Raw genomic sequence first — 25,543 nt, 5'->3', positions numbered from 1 at the left:
TATCAATATGAAGGCTGATTTTAGATATAATGTTTCTCTACAGAGGTATCACTTGAAGTGGGAGCCGAAAGGTAAGAATAAGCCAGCCACAGGAAGAGCCAGGGGAAAAAAAGTATTCTAAGCAGACAACAAGGAGCAAAGAAGTTGCCAGGTTCCAAAAACCAGAATAAGGTCAGTAAGCCATCCAACGAGTCCCTTGGTATAACATGAGGTTGGAGGAGACCAGGCAGCATCTGTAAGCCATGGCATCAAGTTTGGATTTTATTCTAAATCCATGGGAAACCACAAGAGATTTTTAAGCAGAGGGATGATTAAAAAAAACTAATTCAATTCTTTAAATGCTATTCTCGCTGCTGTTGGGAAGAACCCTGAACACTCAGGATTACAGAAGTATTTCGAGGAAGGATGATGGTGGTTTGAACTAGAGATATTTCCCCTTTCCCCTTTTGATTGATAACTTTCCATACAGTAACTGAGGATTTGTTTTATAGTTCTGCCTGTTGTTTATTCAAATCCAACTTTTAGTGCCCTTGGAGCTCAAAAAGATCTTCACTATCTTCTTTCATGTCTTCGTTTTACCTATGTGGAAATTGAGGTACAGCCAGCTCACCTGACTTACACAAGTAATTTAATAGACTTCAAAGTCAGACGTCAGGCGGCAAAAGCACAATAAAACATGTAAAATAGGACATTTTCTGCTGTTCCTAATAAGCCTGCCAAGATTCCATTATTGGTATTTACAGGTATCCTTAGATTTAAGTCCTTTTAAAGTGTTTAAATCTCACGTAAATTCTTATTTGCACATTAAGTAGCCCACCATTCAGCCTGGACACATAGATGGAGCCTACAGGGTTAAGAATCCGAGTAACAGTCAAGTCATGGAACTGTGTTATGTCTGGGAAAAGTTCATAAAAGCAATTTTAAACTCCTCTGTTTTCTTTCAGTTCCTTCCTTCACGTTTATGTGCAAATCATACCTTAGTCTCTAGGCTGCATTTTGCTATTTTCCTCTTGTTTCCCAAAGCAAGCTCCCCAAAGTGACAATGCTTTAAAAAAATGGGGGGAGGGGGGACAGTATGAAGTTCTTCCGAGTTCCTGCTCTCTTCGAGTAGGGCTCCTATCACACAATAATGTGTTATTTTGTTGAATTTTGGCATCCATCGAGCTTGTTTGGTCAGAAGCCAAAAAATTAGAGTGTGTCGGTCCACCAGTTTCTCAGCAGAGAAGCTCTCTTCTCACCCAGCGAGTGTGCTGTACCCTTGGCCTCTGGCCAAGAAGGGAAATCCATTTTACATAAAGAATGCACAAAGCTCAAGTGCTCAGAGACTTTTTACCTACTAAAATAACTTTATGGACAAATGCCAGTCTGCTAGACACATTCTGCAGGAACATTTGGCATGCAAAACAAGGTAAAGTGCTCTGTGGAGGTAGCAAGTTTTTCAGCAGCGAGGAAATGGCTGAGCGTGCCCTCGTGGCGCGTCACGTGCCCGGCCCGGCCGGCGTGATTGGCTGCGGCCGAGTAAATACAGCCGCCATGTAAGGAGCCCAGCGTCGCCCTGCGCCGGCTTCTTAAAATGGCGGCCGAGCCCGCACCACGAGAGGCCGGCCCGGACCCGCTCCCGGCTTCCCCCCTGAAGTTTTCTGTTTTTGTTTTTGTTTTTCACGAAACCTTACGGATTTGAGTAGAAACAGATTTCTCACAACTTGCTTCTCGGGCTCGATTTCACAGTTCGGCATACACTCGGGCTCTGTCAAAAGCTTGACAGTGTTCCAGGGAAAATATTAACTGTAAACTTTCCAAGAGAAATTAGAGGAGCAGGCAGCAATGTCAGGACGCCCTCCCTTCAGAAAGCACACCCCCAGGTTGTGCCTGGATGCGTTTGGGAAAGCAGCACAGGCAGCCCCAGCTCCTGTGACCTCCAGGATGGTCCCACTTCACCATGTCACTCGGTGGAAAGGGGGTGGGATGGGGGCACGGGGGGAAACACATCCTCTTTGGCCAGAAGGCACGGAGGTCTCTCACTCTCCCTCTCAGGCCTGACCAGTTGAACACTGCACACTCTGATGTATAAATATTTGCCTCTGGCTAAAGTTCAAGCAGCCCTGTGTGGCTGCCAGACACAACAGAAAACCAACATCCAAGGGAAAGTGTTTACTGCAGTGGTGGCCAAAGGAGCAACTGCCAGCAAGAGAGCGCATCTGATTGGCCAGGCTTGCCTGCGGTGCTATCCTAAAGCACCTGGCCACTAGCCACTGCCACTGGGGTGTTCCCACCCTTTTGGTGATGGTTATGTTCTTTAATGCACAACCTTGCCACAGTTAATACAAGACCAATAGACGTGCTGATGGTTTTACATGTGTCCCTCCGGAGAGAGGGGCCTGAGCCAAACCATATATACCTGCTACCACTACTCCAAAACAAGCGTCCACTTCTTGAAGCTACCTCAATAGGGCCTATGCCTTTTTCACACAGTCCCACCTCGCCAAACTACTGGCATTTCTCAGATCCAATGACTCCTTCGCACCTCCCAATTCTCATTCCTATCTATTCTATCATTAAATTCCTCAATCATCATTTGATGATTAAGCATCTTTGAAATACCTGCAAGAAAATAAATTAGGAGAGACCTCTGATAGCTGTAATAGGGTATTTTAAATAAAGCATCCTTCAAATTCTCTCTCCAAATACCAAAATATACATTTGTTGTCATGTAGTCGCTAAGCCGTTTCCTGACTCTTTTGCAACGGCATGGACTGACATTAGTTAAAGCTATTTCACCCATGCTACAGTTCTGAAACACGTAGAAATAAAAGCAGCTGCCCATCAAAAGATTAAGATCTCTAATTGGGATAAAGGAACTAAATGAGAAAAGGATCTTCAAGAAAATCTTTGCAGAAAAGTTATGAGTTCATAGTCTATGCTAAGCAAGAAGCTAGCAGAGCAAAGACTTTTCATGGATTTCGGTCTTCAGTATTCAGGGCAGTTTGAATACAACCAAGACAAGTCACCATATTTTTAAATTATTGTCATCTGTATAACATTTCTATTTCATAAACAATAATGTATGAATCAAACTTCTTCAATGCTGAAATTAAATGTTTCTGTTTAGTTGAACTGAAAAGTTACAGAAAAAATGGTACAGAAAAATCAGAGAATATGAGGATAAGAGAATCTCTTAAGTAAAAATTCTTGACAATATAAAATAATAATTTATATAAAGCAAGCCAAGTTGTTATGGTTTCAATCCTTTCTAATATAACACATACTTGCTTAATTAAAATACTTGCTGTTTTGTTGAAAATAAAATTTTACATCCATGCCCACTGTTTTAGAGTCCTAACTTTGAAAATTCTTCAAGGTCCTGAATCTTGGTTTATATTGGGCTTAAAGAAATTTCTAAATTGGAACTTGTTGCAAAACTAAGATAATGTACTAAATGATTCCATTTTCAACTGTTTGTGAAACTTTTAAAGACCACAGAGGTCTTGTCTAATCTAATTCTTAACCAAATGTGTCAGTAAGGTTGATCTTTGCTCCACCTCAGAAGCCCAGGACTTATAGTATCAAGTTTGACTTCCAAGAGATCTCAGCAAATCATGGGCAAGCGGATCACAGAGGAATGTTCTGTCCCCAGCTGTGAACAAGACAGAATTAACTCTGAGACGCTTCCTCCTGCTGACCTGGTGAACAGAAAGGTCAAGATGGTTAGCTCTTACAGTCTCAGTACCAACCGTCAAAACAACATGCATGTTAAAAATAGAGTGTCTGTAGGCAACCAAAATACAAATGCAGAAAAATGCAGAAAGAATTTAAAATAAAAATAGTTTTAATATATTTAAATTTCGGCTTCAAGTATTTTAAAGACTGGAACATGAAACCAAGGAGAAAAAGGACAGAACAACAATTTTCCCAAGTGCATTAACTTCATAAATTTTGGGCCTTAAAATTTTAAAAACAACCATTCTGACCCATGGATGACACTTTTCTTAGGAAATTCCTTGGATTCACAAGTAATTCATTGGAAATTGAAGCACAAGAGGCAAATTTACCACTTTTATTTGTTTATATTTTGATAACTGCATTTTTCTCAGCTCAATTTCTATGGAAATAAAAAGACTGTTTACTGTCAGAGGAATTTCTTTATCTATCAGTGGGGAATAGAGTTGAAATATTATGAGGGCTTTTTTTTTAATGCAATGAAATAATCAAGACATTCCAAGGTGCTATGATACATCAATTCTATCATAACCGTGTAGAAAAACAGGGGCAACTGCTGTTTTATATGTAAGTAGATACTTAAGACTTATCACTAAGCAGCATGTTTAAAAAAGTCTGGCATTTGTACGATAAAATGTTAAAACATTAATAAAACTAAACTGGTGATAAAAGTAATTCTATCTTATAGACTTTCACATTGAACAAAAAAAGTACCTTCTAAATAAAAATAATGTTACAACTGTAAATATTCCTTTTAAAGCTGCTGAATGCATCACTTTACTAAGAAAGGCTTAGCTATGTTATTTGCAATTCCCTCATTGCACAACAATGTACATTACTGTCTGTAAGCTCTAATTTGGCATGGCGCATCATTAATGACCTGAATGGTGGCTGTTTCACACATACATATTTAATTACAACAGCTGAACAAATTACATATTTATGCTTTATAAAGGAGATTGCCAGTCTAATTCATTTGCTATGCATGCAGGTACAGGACTCCATCTGCAACAGCATCTGCACAACAAGAGCTAACAATTATCCATTGTACACCAAGTAAGCATATCTGGGGAAACCTGTAAGAGAGGCAGTCATGTTAACCATTTCACAGCCACAGCTCTGCATTTTGTTTAGGGGTTGAAATCTTTTGAAACAAAAATTATAGCCCTAATGTACCTGACCAGCCATTTAACAGAATCATCTAATCCTCTCATCCATTCTAATTTCCACCAGGTTTAAGATGAGAGAGAAATAAAGTCTAAACCCCACAATGTCCAGTAAGGTTGTCCTTCATGTGTCTACCTATAGTGAGTGGGCATTTTCTTCTGAGACTTGGAGCCCCAGAACTCAAGCATTAGTCCTTAACAGCCCAATAACAGCCTTTGTCAAGATGTCAACAGGGCTTATCATCACCAGGACACCCTCCATCACATCATAGCCCCATCACATCACATTTATAGAGAATGGGCCTGAAGAACTTTCTTAAAAGGAAACACACTCTGAGCTCCTTCTGAGAGTCCCAAGACCTCTGCTGAACCATTCTTATCATCAATATACTTTCCAGCTAAGCCACAACTAAAAGCTACTATTCCCTCTTTTGGTAATAAAGTCCTATTCACCAGTGCTGCAACCTCATCTTAAATGGCTTCAGGACTTTCGTATGTTTAATTTAATATATCCAATGAGTAATATAAATATTCTGGACCATCACTTCTACTTCAAAACCCAAAGAGGAAGAATTAAGAGTCAGCCAATCAATAGTGAGGTTTCCCATTATCATTTAAGGCTCTTGCTAGGCAATAAAGAGGCTCCATGGTGATGGCCCCTAAAAGCTCCTTACAGCGTCTTTGCCTCTTTAGGCCGCAAAATCAAAGCATGAGTCAGAGGTGTGGGTTTTTTAATGCTCCCTCTTGAGTGATGGAGTTCAAGTCAGGGGCTGACAGGGTGGGTGGGCTAAAGTCCTGGGCATGATGTTGGATGTACAGGGTATAACCAGGGCTGTGTGTTCTCCTCCTGGTCTGTAACTCCCCAAGGAGCCGAGGGGACTGAAGGGTGACTACCAAAATGAGCCATCCACCCAGTTCTTGGCTACATTAGGGCCAAACTCACATGTGGAGAGAGTCCTGATTCACTTGACATCAACCACCTGTTTAAGAGTCAGCCCCTGGTCAGATACCAAACTGGGAATGTGAGAGATGAAGCCTCGCTGACATCTTCTAAAACAGCTGGTGGACCTTTAGGAAAACCAGTGCTTGATTGAGAGGGTTCAAATCCAAATCAACTCTCACCAGAAAAACAATCAGCACTCCACAGGGAGGTATGGCAAATCAGTTGGCCAGACACCATGCTGAGAAGGAGGTACCTATACAAGGTTTGAATTCACTGACCTTTGACTTCCCAAGTGTCAGGATATTTTGAGGACAGGCTTCCCGGGGCATTAAGATGGTACTCGCTCTTCAGGAGCTTCACAAAAAAACAAACAGCCTCAATCAAAGCTCCACTAGGACCGAGTACTCCATCAGATGCCTCCATCAGGAGCACCAACAGGAGCAAGGCGGAGGGCTGCTTATCTCTTTATAATTTACAAAGGCTTTTTTTACCGACCCTGTAAGGCAGTCATGGCCACATTATAGATGAGAAGACTGAGGCTCCAAGCAATTAAGTGACTTGCTAACACATATTTAATAAATGGCAGAATAGACTTCCCTGGTGGCTTAGACAGTAAAGCGTCTGCCTACAATGTGGGAGACTGGGGTTCAATCCCTGGATCAGGAAGATCCTCTGGAGAAGGAAATGGCAACCCACTCCAGTACCCTTGCCTGGAAAATCCCATGGATGGAGGAGTGTGGTAGACTACAGTCCATGGGGTTGCAAAGAGTGGGATACAACTGAGCGACTTCACTTCAATGGGACCAAAGCCTGAGTCTGCCTGACTCCGATTCCTTGATTCCTTCCTCCCTTGGGACTAATCCCAGCTTCACTGCCTTCGCTGCTGCCTTGCGTGGCTCCTACAAGGTGTCAACCCTCTAGTCCGGGTCACCGATCTAGATGCATCCTTATCAGCACCAAATGTTGGCTTCAAAAGCAAATGCAGCAGAAACTACTGGTGCCCTTCCCACCCTGGAGGTCACCTACAGCTGGGGTGGACAGCCTTCCCATCTCAAACACCTGAGTCCCTCTGCCTCAGGGCTTTCTCTGTTCACAGGGCAGAGTGGGACAGGCTGGAAGAACAGAAGCAATGTGCCCAGGAGCAATCTCAACCAACGAAGGACAAGAGCTGGCCCTCAGTGAAACAAGTCGGAGGCATGTGCTCTAGTCTCTCAGCGGGGGTCGCCCAGGACTGAGACCCAGCTGCTCACAGCAGTAGTCTGCTCATTAAGGCACCTTTTACTGGACTTACTCCCTCCCCATATTCTGGGGAACCGCCTCCCAAATAAAGTACAAACCTTTGTCTTAGAGTCTGTTTGTGAGGAAATCCAAACTATAAAAACAATTATCAGCACTATTAGCAATGTAAGCTTGGCCTCGGAGTCCACTGCTAGCTGCAAGCTCACACCAGCATTCTGCCTCAGTTAATTTGTTAGCAGAATGTGATGTATAGTGTGCCACATCCTTTGAACAGTGGTTGATTCCAATAAAGCCGCAGCCTTGCCAGAGGATGGTCACAGAGGCAAATGTTGGAGATGCTTGGTTTTGAATCCCGATTCTGCCCTTCTGGTTATGTATTCTTATTTAATCTCAGTAATGATCATCTAGTCATATGAGAAATGAGGATAATGGATCCTGTATCATGGTAGGATTGCATAAAAAAATAAGATATTTGTAAAAGCACCTAGGATATAGCTGAGGTACATGAAAGTTCATCATTCTCACCAGTATAAAATTAATTATGAAGTCAAAAGGAGGCCTGTATAATTTGGACAAATGTTAAAGAGGAAAAAGACTCTCTAATGGTTGGGTAGAGTAACAAACTTTTTCTCCTACCGTTTTGTCGTCTGTCCTCTAGCCACCTTTAATTAACCAAGTGTAACTCGAATGCTTTAGCAAATTAGCTCCTTTGCTAGTGTGGATGATACCGCCCTAAAAGTTATGGGTGATACTCAGTACCAGCTCCCTGTAAGTCAACGCCACAGGCACCTCAGCTAACCTTGGCAACTTTCAAAGTACACAGCCATCCCCTGCTGCACTTCTGCCTTGATCTCCAGCGATCCAGGGGAAGTGGGCAGAGGGAATAGCTAGGAACCCACGTAAGATAAATGAGCTCTTGTAAGGTGCCATATACCAATTCATGCGCTCAAAGGAAGAGATGAATGGTGCCTTGAAAGAGCTGATTTACAGTCTAAGGAGAAAGTCTCCTATAGATCTTCATTAAGAATGCTAACTTCCCAAGGTTGATTTGCAAGAGTGGCTACTGTGTGGGACAAAAGACAGAAAATAAAGTTTGCAAATGTCAAGGTCTTACAGAACCAATAATAGAGCTGGTTGATTAAAGCTCCTCTATTCAGGATGGCTTAAATTCGAGGAGGGGGATTATGGAAAGGGTAGTCTGACTAGCTTAAAAATCAAGAGAGACTTGTATATGATGCATGGCCTTCCAAAACACACACAGAGGACAGAAAACATTCTTACTATAAACACTATGCTACGTATAACATAACCTTTTTTAAAGAAGGATTCAGAACATACCTGAGGATCACAGCACAGGGTAATTTTTTTCCATGCTTCAATATTCTGGTCTTTAGAATTTATGATAACAATAGTGAGTTCTAAGAATTAAATGAGATAATGTACATAACATCACTAGGTAAATGGTGTTATACAAATAAGACTTTTTTAAAATCAGGGATTTTTTTTTTTAACCATTATCATGAATTCACTATTATTTAAGATAATATAGAAGGTATAGGATGTTGGAAAAACTTGACCCTATAACATGCATCTGAAGTTATATTTGAACTAACACCTCATAAGCTTCTTTTGAACTTTTTCATAAATACAGAGAACTAAATATAGAGAGGGCTTCCCTAGTAGCTCAGTTGGTAAAGAGTCTGCCTGCAATGCAGAAGACCTGGGTTCGATCCCTGGGTCGGGAAGATCCCCGGGAGAAGGAAATGATAACCCACTCCAGTATTCTTGCCTGGAGAATCCCATGGACAGAGGAGACTGGCAGGCTATAGTCCATGGGGTTGCAAGAGTCGGACATGACTTAGTGACTAAACCACCAAATATAGAGAGGGGAGAACTACAGCTACTTCTGCTTTTCCAGTTTTGGTAGTCCCAATAATTGTCAGAACTCCCTACAGAGGATTTAAAAGGCTTGTTTTGCTACAGAAATGTAGTAATACAACTCTCTCTCTTGAATAAATGGATTTTTTAAATTTGTTTCATTGCAGTATGATCCTGTTTTTATTTTAAAATGCATACCAGGAAAGACTGGAAGAAAAAAAAATGAAAAATAGGCAGAGTTAGTGTTAATATTCACCTATTTCTTTCTAGATATTCTATACTGTAGATATTGCCTATTTACAATTAGAAATAAGTTACTTTCACATCAACACATTCTATATGAAAAACGGCTTTAACTGCAAGTAAGCAATTAGAAGGGAGAAAAAGCCATGATTTTATCTCTAACCTATTGAGCATCTATTGAAATGAAAGGAGGAACTTGGTAGGACTACTTTTCAAAGGAGATTGAAAGACCTTTGTCATTCACTAATTCATGGTTGTCCCCATCATCCTGCAAAGCTTCTGACCCATCTTAAAACAGCAAAATTTACAATAAAAACGATGGCAACATTTTAAAAAGGGAGAAAGGTTATTAGCACATGGGAAGGTGTCACTGTGGCCCTGCGAGTCACTGTCTCCAGGTGGCTCTCCACTGTGGAGCGCGCAAGTCAACCATGGCCTCGGAAGCATGCGTGTGGCTCCAGACACCCCAGGCTGACCCACGCGCCTGCTGGAACACGCCCTGGCCTCTCCAAGCTCTCCACTTGTCTTCACACATGCTACTCCTTCTACCTCCTCCCCAAATCAACCCACTCACCGTCTAAAACTCAGCTAAGAGGAACGCTCTCTTAGAAAGACAGCCCTGAATACTCGGCATTTACGTCGCTCACAGATCTAAATTCACTATATTCACCGCTGTGTCTCTTTGTTGGACAGCGTGCTCCTTGACGACGGGAACCTGCCTAACATGTGCACGGCACACAGTAGGTGTCACTGGTGGTAGAATAAGTGAGGAAATGACTGAATTCATAACTGGAGACACTTGACAGAAGGTAATCGCAGAAAGATGTAATTGTCAATGAAATAACCAGCTTACAAAGACTAGGTCGTGTAACAATAAACAAATGTGAGAATCCTCTGCATAAACACTGACATACTAGAGTAAGAGTTTCTATCGCACAAGTTTTTAATCCTCTCTTTTTTAGGGGGACGGAGAGGAAGAGATAAGGAATCACAAGAATGCAGACAAATCATGACTAAATATTGCCTGGTGCCCTCCCCCAACAGTTATTATGATGGGAGGAAAACGCAGTAAGTTTTTCACCTTTGCAGTCATATGACATTTCTCAGAATCTTGAAATGAAATAATGATAAACATCAATACAGAAAGGCTTAGTTGAACAGTCAACAATTAATAATGTCTTGGGGACTGGCCTGTTAATACCCAATTAATGCCAAATTTTGAGACATGTCTTTTTGAAACCCTTTATATCAGTACTGGGGAGGAGGCCACACTTTCAAGAATACCAATCCTTAAACACATTCCAGATACAGAAGGTGCTACTCGCTGCACGCCAGGGTGCCCCCCAAAAGAGCAAGTCATCCCTTGACAGTGCTGGAACCAAAGCTCATCCCCAAGTCCTAACTTTTATAACTCAAAGCGTAACTTCAGCTCCATCACATGTGGTTCAAGCGAACCTTCTCAAAGACAAGACCTGAATCTTTCCTTCTCATGCCCTAGACACCCATCACAGTCAGTGCCTGGCACATCACAGGCACTCAAAGGTTATCAAACAGAACCAAACCAATTTTCCTTTCCACTTTGTCATGTGGGATCAAAGGGAGAAACATGCTCCTTCCCTTCTTCTCAATTTTTCATGCAAATGGCAGATATCTGGCCGCTCACTCATTTTGGACCACATGACAGCAGCATTAGTCACTCACTTCCTTCTCATCTCCCCACCCTGCTGCCAGTCAAAAGTAGGAGTACAAATTCTTCTAAAACTGTGGGTATTAAAAAGCAGAGACATCACTTTGCCAACAAAGATCCGTCTAGTCAAAGCTACGTTTTTTCCAGTAGTCATGTACGGATGTGAGGGTTGAACCATAAAGAAGACTGAACACCAAAGAACTGATGCTTTCAAACTGTTGGACAGCATGGAGATCAAATCACTCAATCCTAAAGGAAATCAACCTTGACTATTCATTGGAAGGACTGATGCTGAAGCGGAAGCTCCAATACTTTGTCCACCTGATACAAAGAGCCAACTCACTGGAAACCATCATGATGCAAGGAAAGATTGGGGGCAGGAGGAGAAGGCAGCAACAGAGGATAAGATGGTTGGACAGCATCACCAACTCAATGGACATGAGTTTGAGCAAACTCCGGGACACAGTAAAGGACAGAGAAGCCTGGCATGCTGCAGTCCATGAGATCGCAAAGAGTTGGACACGACTTAGCAACTGAACACCACCACCACCAAATCTCTATCTGTGCACCAGAGTCATAACAGAGTGTGGAATCCCCCAACACATTCTATTAAAGGTCCATTTCATTTTTCGACCACATGGAAAACAAAAGAAACCATCTGCTTTGTGAAGTGTGTAGGCGTCGCTTTCAGAGCAGGTAACACTCCCTGGGTGAAGCCTCCCCACCACCTTGCAAACTGGCCCGGCCTGCTGACAGGGCGTTTGTTTCTAAACTGAGGACAGCTGGGAAGACAGATTCCTCCAGGTACAGTTAGCCACAGACCTCTCCATCTGCGTAACACTCTCACCTTCCAGCTTGTCTTTTCCTTTAAGACACCTCACATCTGAGAGAGAAAAAAAAAAAAGAGAGACAAAATGAAAGCTGCAAGATAATATAGCAGTGTTTCCAGTGAAGAACACGGCCACATCTCAAAACCATCCCTCTCTGCATCGACTTCTCTCATCAGCTCTGTCCTAATCATCAATCTCTAACACGGAAGAATATTTACTGAGAACCCTCTAAGTGCTGGTCACTCTGCATCCATTACCTCACTTAATGCTAATCCCCTCAGGCATCACCCTGATCCTAGCCTGACAGAACAGAGACTAAGGCTGAGAGAAGTCATGTATTGAAGGTCACACACCTGGAAAGCACCCAGGCTGGGATATCTGGATACAAATCTCATGTTCCTTCCATGGCAGGCCCTTATCTCACAGAGGAAATGCTTAGGGGCCTCTTCACAGTCCTGCCCAGAGAGGTGAAAGAAAGGAAAAGAAGGGGAGCAAGGAAGAGTGAGGAATTGACTGAGGGCAGATAAAGCAATCCCCTACTCTTGCCTGGAACGTAGATTTGAGGCCCCCATTAATGGAAAATCCTGGAGGAGCAAATGGCAACCACTCCAGTATTTGTGTCTAGAAAAATCCCATGGGCAGAGGAGCTTGGCAGGCTATAGTCCATGGGGTCGCAAAGAGTTGGACATGACTGATCGACTGAGCATAATGGAAAATGATTGCTTTTCCACCTCACACCTCAAACTCAAATACGAAAAACACCCCTAGTGAGAGTGTCTTTCTGATGTATCCCGTGCAGCACCTAAGGAATCCCACACAGGAATCACTTCTCAGTTGTCTTCACCATACATCTGCAGGGTGGCTACGGCCGATGAGAGATGATCATCCTTGGCCAGAGTGAGTTCTCGGTGGAGAAGTTAAGTGACTTGCCCACAATCACACAGGGAGTGAACCAGGGCAGGTGGCCAAGGCCCTTGACTCCCTTGGTCTTTTCTCATTTTACTTTTGAGCCAGCACAGCTCTCTCAGATCTGTTTCTCCCAGCAGACTTCTGTGTTGCTCAGCAAGAGCTGCCAATTTTTCTTTCCTAGATGAGCGCCGAACCTTCCAAGGGTATCAAAACAAACAGTGGAAAGAGCACTGGCCTTTGAGCCAGAATAAAATCTAGGGGGCTCGTGGCCCAGGCAGTTAGTGGTTGTGAAACGCTGGGCAGGACTTAGAAGCACTTGAAGTTTTAGGTTCCTCATCTGTGACTTGCAGGTAATACCTGCCCTCTCTACCCTCACGGAGCTGTCGGAAAAATCAAATGAGAGAATGGATGTGAAGTTCCTTATAAAACTGCAAATACCAGACAAATAGAAAGGATTATTATTTTTGGATTCAATAGACTTTCTCAATTGAACGAAGCCCTGTGTAGCTGGATGGTCAAGTTATGTTATAAATAACCAAGAAAAATGTTCTAGTTCCTGAAACAATTTTACCAGCCTGCTCGCTCCCATGAAAGGACACTGGTTGTAAAATGAATTAAATCAGCACTCTTTGCTATCTTCAGGACATAAATTGTTACTGGCTGAGGATAGGTAGGGGAATGGCTATTTTCAAAGGCATACATGCTTCTGACTATAAAAAGCTGACCTTCCCTAGTCTAGAACACAAGGCACAGGGCAAGACGGAAGAACAAAGGGGATGCCGGCTGGTTTTACAGCAGGAATTATCCAATATGGGCTGCCTTATCTCCAACAGTGGTTGAAAGAGCTCATGTGCTAAACTCAGCTTCTTGTTAAATATTTCAAAGATGCTAATGGAACCAAAAGATCAACTCTGCTATGCATCAACAGGCTGGCTTTATCCTAAAACCAATTAGAAATAAACTTCTAAATACAGCCTGCTTTAAATATGCATTTATAAAAACATATCCACCTTCATGCCATCCGTCCCCAGCAAACATGTGACTCATCTAAAACCTGCTGTCTTCGGGGACCCAGTCCTGTGCTTCTCTGACCATTTGCCTCCGGAATCATGGCCAGTCCAGCATTATTCTAATAACCTCTAAAGGTTCCTTTCTCTTTAGGAAGCAGAAATTCACTGCCAAACACACTGCTTCCATTCACAAGATTATTTACGGCACTGATAATTGAATTCCAGTCACATGACTAAGGAAGACTGGGTTCAGAGGGAAAAGAACCCAACCATAATTTCTAGAGAGATCCATAAATTACTGCTTTTCTCCCCTGGAGGTTGAAGTCCTTGGAGCTCTACGGATTCTTCCCTAGCACTTATTCTAAGTTTGGAATCATCACAGAAATTCCCCTCTCTGCACTCAGGGACAAAGCTGCTAAGGTAAATCCTTTGAAATTACCCTTTGCACCAAGCTCTTGAAAGTCTCTAAGGGGTGCAAAGGAAATCCTCCCTTTTTCAAGGATCAAATGCTGCTGTCTCCAGTAGGGCACACAGTTCCTAACAGGACAGCAGCTTAGAATGAGGGGTCTAAAAGTGTTCAAAAGCACAGTCACCTTCACACCCACACCAGCACAGGACCTTGGCATGGTGGCCACAGCAAGGTACAGTTTCTTATTCCTTCTCAAAATAGATCAGCAGGGCATTTCCCTCATTTCTTTAAAGAAGACCTACCAAAAATTCTTCCTAGATAAGGAACTCCTCCTCCCAAATCATATATTCAGTGTTTTAACAAAAATGAGGCTTTAATGATTCAGTGTAGCCTGTACTATAGGTAACATTTGTGTCATACCATCCTTTGGCTCAACCAGACAAGAAATGTCACTATAGTTATTTTAAACATGGTTTTTAAATTATGTTTAAATTAAAATACAACGAATAGTGTCAATATGGAAAGAACATCAAACCTGGTTTTTTTTTTCCTCTAAGAAATGCCCTCTTAAATATATCACATTTCCATTTGCTTGGCTTTTTATTTCAAGTGTATGGGTTAGATGCCATCTTGCTATTGTAATACTTTGAGCCTGGAATAAATTTAGTATCTTGGAATTTTTTTCCACACTCCCTTTTACTTAATAATTTTAGAGAACATAATATACGGTGTTTGATAAAAGATTTGGAATAAAAGGAATTGAGAGAGTAAATAAATCTTCCAAGGTTACAGAGCAAATCCGGTATCTATTCAAAGGCCTTATACTATGTAGGCAAACTAAAAGTCATGTGTGCCTGTGAATGCGCGCACGTGCACACACATACACACACACACACACACACACACACTCATAGAGCAAAGGTAAACACTGCATTAGCAACTTAGGTGTTATTTTCTATAAACTCTCTGTCTTTCCTATTTAGGGAAGAATACCCCTTCTTTCCCTTTCTCCTCTCTTTTAGGAAAATGAAACAGTCCGGTAGCTATTTTTTTAAAACAGCAACAACAACAAAGTCTGCTTCTTCCAAGCTTATCAAGACCAAACACCTTTGTAGCGCACCATCACTGACGTCGGCACAGCTTGATGATAAGTGTCCAGCCGTTAAAAAGGGAGTGACACTAATTTTTGCTCTGCTCAGACCATCAAAGTACCAAAGTAAAGAAATTTACTACAGCACTCAATGAAGAACACCATTTTTCAGTTAAGTTCAAAATGTTACTAATAGGTATCCTTGTCACTTAGACAGCAACGGCAGTGGGGATACTCTTAGGCAAGAGTGCAGGTTAGGCTACAGTCTTAAACAACCAGAAATCCTACAGTGGCTAGCATACAGGGAAAATGCAAAATGCCATGACCACTGGCTGCCAAGCTGGGTTTCTGGGCTATCCCGATAGTGTAGGTCTTGGCTGTCATTTGCCCAGAAGCCCTACAGCTTCTTAGAGGTCACCTCAAGTTTTACCCTATACTCACATTTACAGACCTTCTTCCTACCCCATCAAAGTAAAAGGAAGTTTTAAGACGCTGCTATGGATCAGAGCTGTGAACCCGTCTAATCCCACCTACATTTTAGATCCTTCAGGGAGACAAGTGTGAACTTATTCATTCACTCAGCCTCTCTGGGGTCAGGGAAGCCTTTGGGAACTCAATGAAAGCTACAGTTGACAGGGTCTAGAAGTTGTAGCAGTCAGCTACCACTCATGAAGATCTCTAGGGCACCCCTTGGGGTAGGATGAGGAGGCCAACATGGTATCCGCTGGTACTCAGTAAAGTTCTGATTGTCTGACCCATACCAACTGTCACCATACCTTCCAAGAAACACAGTAAGTGCCCAAAGAGTACATGGCTGAGGTAGTGGGAAAATCTTCCTTTATATACGCTCCCCTCCTCTCCCACACACACACAATCACAGTGTAATTGCCAATGACATAAATAACGCTACTTTTATTCAGATCCCAAAGAGGAAAGCTGACCTTTCCTGTCAAATTTAATCCAAAGAAAACTGATTTGGTCAACCAGTTTCACTCAGAACATTTACTGAGCAGCTAACTATGTTTAAGAAGCCAAGGCTTGCAGAGGATACCAAAGAACTCTAAGACTGTTTCTACCCGTCGGGATTTCAGAGCCAAATGGGGGAGAGAAAAGATCGAGATGTACTGACATCACAGGCCATGTTTCAAACCTTTGGTTTCTCCAGTAAATAACACACATCTGGCAAAAGCAGGCATTTAATAAATATCTGGCGACCACCAAACACTACTCAGTATATAAATACCTAAAATGCAAGGCAGAAAAACAATAATATGGAACCCAACCACAAGGTAAGGGAGGGAATTGCATTGGAAAGCGTGGACCCCTTTCCAAAATCACCACGTCCTGTTGGCGAGTCCGTGAAGATGTCAAGAAAGAATTGGCACTTAAAAAAAAAACTGCAGGCTGAGGACAGACAGGATTCCTCTGGACAGAGATGTGAAAGTTAAAAGAGCATTCCTAGAGGGATGAACCGAGACAGCACAGTGTAAAGCGTCCTAGAAACACAGCACAAGTAATCATCTTTGACTGGAACACAGAATCATTTCGGGTGTGGGGAGATAAATATTTGGAATCCTCTATTCTGTGCTTGTTACACAGCTGGAAAAACCAGGCTTCAGACTATCTATGTTGCTTTTTAAGCTTGGGAAAAATGACTTGGGAGTATTTATCTAAAAGCTTTCAAGAGCCACTAAAATTACTTTTTTTTTCCCCCCTTTAGGGAGGAATCGACTCAATTTTGTAAATAAAAGATCTCCTTAAACAGAGTCTGAGCTAAGTTTAACAAATTGCCATTTTATTAATTTAGGCTTCCCCCAAACAGGTCTGATACGAGCAACAGGTTTGTTCTTTGTTTTTTTTGTAGCCACATCTTGTCACCAGCAAAATTAGGATAAGGCGGACTTTGTTTTCTAAATAAACGTGGGGCCTTCCATAAGCAAAGGAAGCTAGTCTCGCTGCAAAAAAAAAAAAAAAAAGCTGGTAAGTGGGTTAAAAAAAAATACTCCACAACCATTCATAATTAAGCTTTCAAAAAACTGTGATCAGAGCTATGGGCTTAAAGAAAACACCCAAAACCACTATAGCCAGGGCTTAATTTTTCAACCCCTAGAAAAGAGATAAGTCACCTCCATCCTAGAGGCAGGCACTAGTCTCAGGGTACCACAAATAAAATGCCATTTTAAAGAAGTATAACAAGAGAAATTTTCACTCATTATCTTCAAGAATCATAGCCATGGAAGATGTTAGGGCCCATAATCTCTACATAGCTCCAGTGTGCAAAACTAAAACTGTCTCTTAAAGGGATCTCAAAAAGATATATTTTTTTAAAGGCTCACCCAGCTATGTATTTAGTTTGAGTTTATGTTGTAAATAATGCTCTTTTATTTTTATTTGATCTTTAAAGTAAAAGCACAATTTACTTCAGTATTTCTGTGTCCAACACTATAATCTTTCCAACTATCTCTCTCAATATATATCTACAGTAGACATGCACACACAGTAGACAAACTTCTACATAGGCAGAGATTAGCTGCTATGAAAAATTATATAAATATAAGTCAATTCTTGTACCTCCACAAAAACATCACTTTTTAAAAAGCCTTATAGTTGGTCTCTGTATTGGTTAAGACCTCACATATATCAGTGTGAGTTAATTCCACAACCTTGTATAATTATTGATGCCTTAATATCATAAATGTATTTGTCAAACTTGGCTGATATATGAGGAAACCCAGAAATCTTTTAGTAAAAAGCTCTGACCCCACAGTCTCCCACTGGCCCTTCCATAGTCCTTTGATCCATCATGTAAATGCAAGGTATCAATTGTCATGAAATCTTCATAATCTTATTTCTACAACAAAATCTGTATATATGGAGAGCATCCAACACTGGAATTTAAATAACCTTTAGGATCTGAGCTGGGGGGATTTCCAGGCACACCCAGAAATCTACTGGAGATAAGGATAAGCTATGACACGCTTCTGAAAGATTGGAGACAGAGGAAATGAAATTAAAAGAAAACTAAAAGGATCATAACACCTAAAACCAGCAAATGTTTTCATGGAAAATAACACAATTTCTGCCTCACAGAAATAACAGGATTAATAGTTGCACGTCTGTCTCTTTTACTCCAAGAACCTTTTCTAAACTATTTCAAATAAATACATAAAGGACTGATTTTTAAACCCATGTAAATTCTTAGAGACAATGCACATTGACTTAATTATAATCAATAAAATCTACAGAGGTTGAGGCAAACCAGCAGGAATGTTGCTACCAAAAAGCATGGAATAAAAATCACTCTGTGGCTCCCTTTGTACGCAACACTGATATGACCTTAATAAATATTTCATAGCTTTCAGTGAATAACCAAGCATCAAGATGGCAAATTTTAATAGCTAGGAAATAATGTAATAATGACTCCGCTAAGAAAATGCTTCCTTTATATCAAAGTAAACTTACTCTAACTTCTAGTCTTGGTTTCTAAAACACACTCCAAATCAGTACATGGGACTAAAGGACGGCACCCTTCTCTCTCCTTTCTATATACAGACTGATGTGTTGTTTAGAGAGCTTCTACAGGGAACTTTTCTCACTACAGCAACGTTAGAAACGTCCTATGAAAAAAAGATGTAAGTTTTTCAAGGGCAAAAACATTTTCTTTCCATTTCCATGCAAAGCAAGTGCTCAACCAGTGTTCCTGAATGGACTGTCTTTAGGGATGGGGAGCAGTCAGGTTGAGTGACAGCCTACACGGAGGCCCCAGGTTTCCTTCATGACGTGTAATTAGTAGCTCAGAGTCCATATCCTGTAAGTAGCTTGGATTGTTCCTTTGCTAAGTACATTAACCCACATTTAAGTTAATCTGCTATTTTTCTCCTCACTCACTCAATGCAGGTACAACAGGGGAAAGAGAATGAGTGTGGCACACAGACAGAGCTAGGTTTAAACTCAATTCCAGAACATTCTGTGTGCCCCAGGCAAGTGAGTCATTTGGAGGACTCAGAGCTCTGGTGTCCACAGAAAGGAAAAAGAGGTTGCAATAGCCAATCTATGACGGATATGGGGAGTAAAGATAGTAAGTTTAAAACATCCAGCACACAATCTCTCATATATAGAGCTGTCTACTAAACAGAAATGCACTATAATTTGCCCATACAGAGAAGTCTCCTGTTCTTTTCCTTGTCTCTAAAATAGTCTCTCACTGGGAATTCCCTGGCAGTCCAGTAGTTAGGGCATGCTCAGTAGTGTCCAATTCTTTGTAACACCATGGGCTGTAGCCTGCCAGGCTCCTCTGTCCACGGGGTTTTCCCAGGCAAGAAGACTGGACTGGGTTGCCATTTCTTCCTCTAGGAGATCTTCCCAACCCAGGAATCGAACCTGCATCTCCTATATTGCAGGTAGATTTTTTTACTGCTGAGCCAGAGTGGTTAGGACTCTGCATTTTCACTGCCAAGGGCCCAGGTTCAATCCCTGTGGGGAATGAAGATTCTGTAAGCCACATGGCACAGTCAAAAAAAAAAAGGAAAATTCATTTAAAACATAAAATCGTCCCTCACTACACTTCTAAAGTAGATTTTGATACAACATCTAGTAAATATATTTAAACGTAAACAGATTATTTACAGTAGTGGACTGGTTCACCTATTCACCTATCTATTGATCCCCTTAAATCATTTCAAAAGGTTGTCTCAGCATCAGTTCAGTTCAGTTCAGTCGCTCAGTCATGTCTGACTCTTTGCGACCCCATGAATCGCAGCACGCCAGGCCTCCCTGGCCATCACCAACTCTTGGAGTTCACTCAGACTCACGTCCATGGAGTCGGTGATGCCAGCTAGCCATCTCATCCTCTGTCGTCCCCTTCTCCTCCTGCCCCCAATCCCTCCCAGCATCAGGGTCTTCTCCAATGAGTCAACTCTTCGCATGAGGTGGCCAAAGTACTGGAGTTTCAGCTTTAGCATCATTCCTTCCAAAGAAATCCCAGGGCTGATCCCCTTCCCCTGATAAAAAAGTTTTGGTTTTTATCTTAGAGTGTATGGTTACTGAAATATTTAATTATCCTAGTGTTATTAGAGATTTCACTGACTTGCAGGGCCTGACAAAGTGATTATACATTGGAATTACATGAATGCTGTAAAGTTCGGTTTCCATGCTTCCAGGTACTTGGCAGGTGGCCATCCACAGTCCCTAGACTCTACAACACCCTCCTACAATGAGGATAAACCCTTCAGACTATCAGGAGTTGTTTTGTTTGGGTTTTTTCTTTTCTTTTTTTAATTGACATCAGGGTCATGAAAACCCAAATTTTATAGCCCTGAGAAGAAATGATCAGGATCGAAATGGCAAAAATATTTTCCCTCAGTTTATATACACATGGTGGCTTCTCAAATTTGTCAAGGACACTGAAGAACAGCTAACTCAGCAGTAAAGCTGCAAAAAGTATAAGCAAAAATATTACAAAAGATCTGATTGACTAGAGTCAAACAGACTTGGTTTTCCTTAGCATATGCATGTTGCTGTTTGTTGTTGTCGCTAAGTCGTGTCTGACTCTTTTGTGACCCCATGGACTGGAGCATGCCAAGCTCCTCTGTCCAAGGGATTTCCCAGGCAAGAATACTGGAGTGGGTAGCCATTTCCTCCTCCAGGGCATCTTCCTGACCCAGGGACTGAATCTGCGTCTCCTGCACTGGCAGGCAAATCCTTTACCACTGAGCCACCAGGGAAGCCCTAGTGTATAACCTTTCTAAAAATTAAATAAAGTATTGCTATGTTCCCTCAGCAGTTTCCTCATTGCTAGCAATGACCTATCTCATACAATACAATACCACTGAATAAAAAGAAAACAAAGCACTGGCCTTGCCCCAAAGGATACTTTCCCTTCACAAGGCTCAAATCTGGAGATTTCTGATATACACTGGAGGTCACGGGGTCTCCAGGCCCTGCAGCTGGGTTTCCTGTTGAGCTAGTTGCCAGGGCGGGCACTGTTCCTTGGTAAATACCACAGCCACTTTACTACCTCCTCTGCCCACTGCAATCACTGCCCACTACAGGGGCTGGCAAGCTGCACAACTACTTCCCCGAATTTCCCTGCAGCAAGTGACCCTGTTTTAACGGGTGAGTAAGGAGAGGCCACCTGTATCGTTTCTGGGGAACTTTCTCGTTCCCTAATAAATGAAACAAATTAGTCCAGATGATCCATCTCCCTCATCATCCTCCCCTAAACATACATATGGCAACCATAACATAGCAAGAATTACAAAGTAAGTCAACAGATAAAGAATGTCAGGGGAAGAAAAATGGAAAATGCCTAGATTCTTGTTGGCATGCGTGCTCAGTCACTCAGCTGGGTCTGACTCTTTTGCAACCCTTTGGACTATAGCTTGCCAGGCTCCTCTGTCCATGGAACTTTTCAGGCAAGACTACTAGAGTGGGTTACCATTTCTTCTTCCCAAACCAGGAATCGAACCCATGTCTCCTGTGTCTCCTGCATTAGCAAGGAGGTTCTTTACCACTACACCACCTGGGAAGCCCCATTCCTGTTGGCATCAGTGAACAAATAAACCCACTTGAACTGCTGCATCTGAACTTCCATGCCGTAAGAAAAATAAATTTGTGTTGAGACCACTAATTTTTGTTTCTTGCAGCCAACAGCATTTTCAAGACACAGCTGCCATTATTTCAAACATTTTTTGATTCACATATTGAAATGTGGATTTCCAGATTCTTAAAAACAATAATTGGGGGAATTCCCTGGTGGTCCAGTGGTTAGGATTTTCTGCTCTCATCAATGGCCATGCACTTGGGCCTGTCCAGAGCTAGGAGTTCTAGCCATGTTTGTTGCTGCACCTGCAGAGTTCAGAGCCTTACCAGAGGCCAGGAGGCCTCCTGAGCCTGGCATGCCCTTCCTGGATCTGTCGGGATTTTCTGTATGTGTTTCCAAAAAGGAAAGACAATGCGATGGTAATAATACTGACTGATATGAATACAACTTACTGGGACTTCACTCAGTCTAGACGGGTGAAATGCTCTACAAATACAATGCCACTTAATCCTGAAAACAAAAATATCAGGGAGCATTATTACTTTTATTTTTAAAAATAAAATGATTCTCAGAAAAAATAACTGATCCAAAAATCATACAGCTAACAAACAGGGAATAGAGAATTTAAATCTAAGTCTTTCTGACAATAAGACACATACTATTAACCACAGGTTACACTGTTCCACAAAGATGGAACCAAAAATATCAGATTTTTTTTCTTTTTTTGAGAAATGCTCCATAAACCTTCTCAGATTCTACATCTCATTTCTATGTAACTACATTCTAAAATGAATATTATGTCAAGTATTTGATTTTTAATGCCCATTAGTATCAGTCTTGATTCCGGTATAGAATTCTTTTTCAAAAGGCATTTCCTTCTTAAGTGTAACTGACCTGGTACAGTAAACTCTCAAGATTCAAAAGTGACTCACTTCCAAAGCTCCACACATTAGCAGCTGGTATTATTCAATCTGAGATTTAAATTTATAATGTACTCTTGATAATGTACTCCCAATACATTTTTCACTTCTCTATCTCTTGAATGACACAAGATAAAAGATCTTTAAGGTATAAATATTTTATATAAACTTTCACTCTGTTTTTCCTCAGCCATTTTCCATTTGCACACACTAGACATCATGAAAAAAAAAAAGGATGAAAGAGTTTTATGGATTGTGTTGGGGGGGCTGAGAACTGCTTATCCATTCTGCTGCGGCAGCAGACACCACAGCGACTGGCCTAACGGCCCGTGCTGGCTAATCAGAATGTTCCAGCCTAAGTGGAGTCTGATTCAAAGTACTGTTTTTCCATGGGCCAGAGAGTGGGCTGGAAGAGCAAGCATCCCCAGCATCTATAGTAACATCTATAGCATCATCTATAGTAACAGTAGGTTTGTGTCAGGCCCTCATAGAGCCAATGGAACCTGGTCCTAGGCTACTTTGTTCATCCAGAAGGGGTAGGACACAGCCATCCCTCCCAGGGAGGATACGGAGCAGAGGGCTTACCAGAAATCAGAAGATTCTAACCAGGCATGTGGCTTTTGAAAACTCATTATTAAGTCCAAGTCTTTCATATTTGTAAAATGAAGAGTTTGAAGGATTTCAAACGGTCCACACAGATCCCCTAGGGATTTGTTACTCAAATTACGTCAATGTATCGTGTAACACCTCCGGAGTTAATTTTTTAAAAAATGCAGTCTCAAACCCTTCCCTGGACTTACAGAATCATAATCTGCATATAACAAGTTTCCCAGGTGATTCCTTGCCCCAGGGGTCGACTCAAACAGAAGCTGTTCTGGAAGAGAAGTGCCAAAGCCAACAGATTCCAGTACCCCTACATTCTCCAGTTTTATATATAGTAAGATATGTGCAGATAGACAGACCAATATGTGTGTATATAGACAGATAGACAGCACTCCCCCATGAATTTAGTTGTGAAGATAAGCTCTCTGTTTAAGAAAAATCTGAAACCACTGGATAAAATTATCTACAAGGTTCTTCATAACTGCAGAGTTTCAGTTGAGCTCAGTCCATGAGTTTCACTTCAGTTCAGTCGCTCAGCTGTGTCTGACTCTTTGAGACCCCATGGACTGCCGCACGCCAGGCCTCCCTGTCCATCACCAACTCCTGGAGTTCACTCAAACTCATGTCCATTGAGTCGGTGATGCCATCCAACTATGTCTTCCTCTGTTGTCTCCTCCTCCCACCTTTGATCTTTCCCAGCATCAGGGTCTTTTCAAATGAATCAGCTCTTCACATGAGGTGGCCAAAGTATTGGAGTTTCAGCTTCAATTATCAGTCCTTCCAATGAACACCATGACTGGTCTCCTTTAGGATGGACTGGCTGGATCTCCTTGCAGTCCAAGGGACTCTCAAGAGTCTTCTCCAACACCACAGTTCAAAAGCATCAATTCTTCAGCACTCAGCTTTCTTTATAGTCCAACTCTCATATCCATACATGACCACTGGAAAAACCATAGCCTTGACAAGACGGACCTTTGTTGACAAAGCAATGTCTCTGATTTTTAATATGCTGTCTAGGTTGGTCATAACTTTCCTTCCAAGGAGTAAGTGTCTTTTAATTTCAGGGCTGCAATCATCATCTGCAGTGATTTTGGAGCCCAAAAAAATAAAGTCAGCCACTGTTTCCCCATCTATTTCCCATGAAGTGATGGGACTGGACACCATGATCTTAGTTTTCTGAATGTTGAGCTTTTTTCACTCTCCACTTTCACTTTCATCAAGAGGCTCTTTAGTTTTTCTTCACTTTTTGCCATAAGTATCATCTGCATATCTGAGGTTATTGATATTTCTCCCAGCAATCTTAATTCCAGCTTGTGCTTCCTCCAGCCCAGCGTTTCTCATGATGTACTCTGCATATAAGTTAAATAAGCAGGGTGACAATATACAGCCTTGACATACTCCTTTTCCTATTTGGAACCAGTCTGTTGTTCCATGTCCAGTTCTAACTGTTGCTTCCTGACCTGCATATGTTTCTCAAGAGGCAGGTCAGGTGGTCTCGTATTCCCACCTCTTTCAGAATTTTCCACAGTTTACTGTGATCCACACAGTCAAAGGCTTTGGCATAGTCAATAAAGCAGAAATAGATGTTTTTCTGGAACTCTCTTGCTTTTTCCATGATCCAGCAGATGTTGGCAATTTAATCTCTGGTTCCTCTGCCTTTTCTAAAACCAGCCTGAACATCTGGAAGTTCACGGTTTACGTATTGCTGAAGCCTGGCGTGGAGAATTTTGAGCATTACCTTACTAGTGTGTGAGAGGAGTGCAATTGTGCGGTAGTTTGAGCATTCTTTGGCATTGCCTTTCTTTGGGATTGGAATGAAAACTGACCTTTTCCAGTCCTGTGGCCTCTTCTGAGTTTTCCAAATTTGCTGACATATTGAGCGCACTTTCACAGCATCATCTTTTAGGATCTGAAATAGCTCAACTGGAATTCCATAACCTCCACTAGCTTTGTTCGTAGTGATGCTTCCTTCCTAAGGCCCACTTAACTTCACATTCCAGGATGTCTGGCTCATATGCTTAAGGGGCTTCCCTGGTGGTTCTGATGGTAAAGAATTTGCCTGCAGTGTGGGAGACCTAGGTTTATTCCCTGGGTCAGGAAGATCCCCTGGAGAAGGGAATGGCTACTCACTTTAGTATTCTTGCCTAGAAAATTCCATGGACAGAGAAGCCTGGCAGGCTACAGTCCATGGGGGTCACAAAGAGTCAGTCATGACTTAGCGACTAACACTTTCACTTCACTTTCATACTCATATGCACTGTACATATATATTTATTCCTATATTGCTCACACATATACATATATGCCAGGTGGAACTAGTGGTAAAGAACCTGCCTGCTAATGCAGGAGATGTAAAGA

General features: G+C 41.8%; 1 protein-coding gene across 12 annotated transcripts in view; it reads right to left on the bottom strand.

Annotated features, from left to right (window-relative positions):
• Positions 1 to 25,543, bottom strand: part of NFIA (nuclear factor I A) — a 408,138-nt gene that overhangs the window by 294,671 nt on the left and 87,924 nt on the right. For 3 of the 12 annotated variants that reach the window (XM_086390290.1, XM_086390291.1, XM_086390292.1), the window contains exon 1: positions 6,105 to 25,543. This exon is cut by the window's right edge and continues 368 nt beyond it. The exons of the other annotated variants lie outside the window; for them this stretch is intronic. In XM_086390290.1, the coding sequence (XP_086246416.1) occupies positions 6,105 to 6,249 (145 nt within the window). In that variant the 5' untranslated portion in view covers positions 6,250 to 25,543. The remainder of the gene's footprint in view (positions 1 to 6,104) is intronic. 12 annotated transcript variants of the gene reach the window in all.

The sequence above is a fragment of the Bos grunniens genome, chromosome 3 (assembly GCF_055505025.1).
Source record: "Bos grunniens cultivar Pamir isolate PY7600 chromosome 3, Bosgru_T2T1.0, whole genome shotgun sequence".
NCBI lineage: Eukaryota > Metazoa > Chordata > Mammalia > Artiodactyla > Bovidae > Bos > Bos grunniens.
This window is presented reverse-complemented; position numbering and strand designations above follow the sequence as displayed.